The 2136-nt window shown below is 43.1% G+C and overlaps 1 protein-coding gene across 1 annotated transcript; it reads right to left on the bottom strand.

The window, feature by feature from the left end:
* Window positions 1-335: 335 nt before the first annotated feature.
* On the bottom strand, window positions 336-827 carry LOC145982008 (uncharacterized). Its single transcript, XM_083115552.1, has one exon. The coding sequence runs from the start codon at window positions 825-827 to the stop codon at window positions 336-338; it is 492 nt and encodes a 163-aa protein (XP_082971678.1).
* Window positions 828-2136: the final 1309 nt, after the last annotated feature.

Here is a 2136-nt window from a genome sequence, read left to right as displayed (position 1 = left end):
CCAAAATCCAAGTTCCTCTTTCCCTTTAGTGGTTTACTTGCCGACCTCTCCATCGATGCAGAAAGAGCAACCTTGTAGGGAGATCCCGTAACAACAGAAGCCATCGCAACCTTCGGACCTCGATTACTCGCTTTCTTTGTGATTGATGGAACAGGCTAGATATCGAATGGGCTAATGAGATCTCTTGACATTCCTTGGTGATTGGTCTCATCCTGCATGCAATGTGGCACAGAATCTAGCCAGCCTTCTGGCGGTGTTCGAAATCGCTGGGTTGATCCACTTGGTCCAGGGATTGCATCGGGTGACATCTCAGCTGATGAGCACGTCTTGTCAGATTAAGTTTGAGCTTCAATGAAGTCCACCTCGGAGAAGATATTTTTATTCATAGGGTAGATTCCTGTTGTTCTAAATCCATTTACTGCAACTTCACCGGCTTGGACCTTCAAATAAGCTTTTCCAAAAAGCTCCATCATGTTGTAGGGAATGACAGGTTTCTGATTGTGACGTATCCACATCCGCACTTCCTCGCTATAGTACACCTTCAAGGGTCCCATGAAAGTTTTATCTAGCGGTTGAAGCTTGTGCGTTGAGTGCGGAGGCAGAGAAATTATGGTTATGTGGTTAGCTCTGTCAATGTCATATTCCATATTCCTAACAAGGGTGTAGTGTCCATCCAAGATAAGGAGCACAAGGGAGTTTGCTGTAGGGACTACTTTTTCGATGAAATGGTTAAGCCATTTCATAAAAATGTTGGCTTGAATCCACCCAGATGGATGTGCGAAACCAATAGATCCCGGTGGAGCACCTTGCATGAGCTGTTTGGACATGTTCTTCCTGAAAGACACGGTTGTTGGGGGGATGAAAACTCCACTAGTTTTGCATGAGCAAACAATGATTGTGACTGTAGCCCCCCTTTCTGCTGCTGTGAGTGCAGCGATTTGCCTCTTTCCTCTCCTTCCGATGACGTAGGGTACTTTACTTTGCACTATCGTGAGACCTGTCTCGTCGACATTAAAAATTCTGGCGGGAAGGAATTTAAACCTTTCGTAAGCTTCATCAGAAGTTGAAAAAAAATCTAGATGTTTTCTTTGTTATATCCTAGAGCTCTGGAAAATGAGGTGCCACTCGGTTTTCGCATAGACAAGACATCGCTGTGACGACGAAGAAAGATATCTGCCCATGTTCTTCCTGCCTCAGCTGACCGGAAAGGATGGGGTATGTTGTTCTTTTCTGCAACTTGATAGCCAATTCTCTTCAGATCGCCAATTGTAAAACCAAAAAATTTTTGTTCCGTGAGAAGCAAATATGACAAGCAACTTCTCCAGTTCCTCCCCTAAGATTGTCTTTCTTCCTAACTTTATTTTTGATGCTTCAGCCGGCGTCAATGAATTATTCTTGCTATCTTTGCAACTTAGAACAAGGAACTTTATGAACAACGGCCACTTTATCATAACTCATTTTTTCGATGTTACGTCTGCTATGGCACTCGCCATATCATCTTGATTCCATATCTTTCGTTTTCCCTTCCTTTCGTAGCATGGCTTTGTGCTGGGCATTCTAAAACAAAAATAAACATTTATTAGTTCTATATTTAAGTATTACTATATTAATATCATAACCTATGCAAAGCAGATGAGAATTCAGAAAACGTTGAGTTAAAACATACCTGCAAAACGTTTTCGAAGGTCGCAAATCTATAACAGCATCAAAGGCCGAAACGAACCACCAGTTTCACTTGCAAAATGGCACCACAACCTTTGTCCTTGACACATAACCAGTTCCCATTGTAACGCACAGCTCATTGTGTTGCATAAAAAGGGTGTAGCTTCCAAGGAAGTATTAACACACTAACAGGATGTAAAGACTTACGTCACATACACTTGTCTCCTCAACGCGTGTGATTGAAATAAGTCTCTTCCCTCCCCCTTCTTAGTCAAGGGCAAGGTTACCGACAAGGTGACCAACAGGCTGTTACGGTGGCTTAGTAAATATATACAAGGCCAAGACCTTGGCCCTGACAATAGGCCACAAGCTAACCACAAAATCCTCCGTCAGGGCCAGCAAGGCCAAATGGACAGATTACTAAAATAGCCACAAGGTTGGTAGCACTAAGAGCTGGGTTGAGGATGAAGACAA

The sequence above is a fragment of the Lepisma saccharinum genome, chromosome 2 (genome assembly GCF_977018435.1).
Source record: "Lepisma saccharinum chromosome 2, izLepSacc3.1, whole genome shotgun sequence".
Classification (NCBI taxonomy): domain Eukaryota; kingdom Metazoa; phylum Arthropoda; class Insecta; order Zygentoma; family Lepismatidae; genus Lepisma; species Lepisma saccharinum.
Note: the sequence above shows the minus strand (reverse complement) of the source record. Positions and strands in the feature narration are given on the sequence as shown.

Coding starts and splice junctions, on each gene's coding strand:
- LOC145982008 (XM_083115552.1), bottom strand. CDS start 827: ATGTCCAAACAGCTCATGCAAGGTGCTCCACCGGGATCTATTGGTTTC.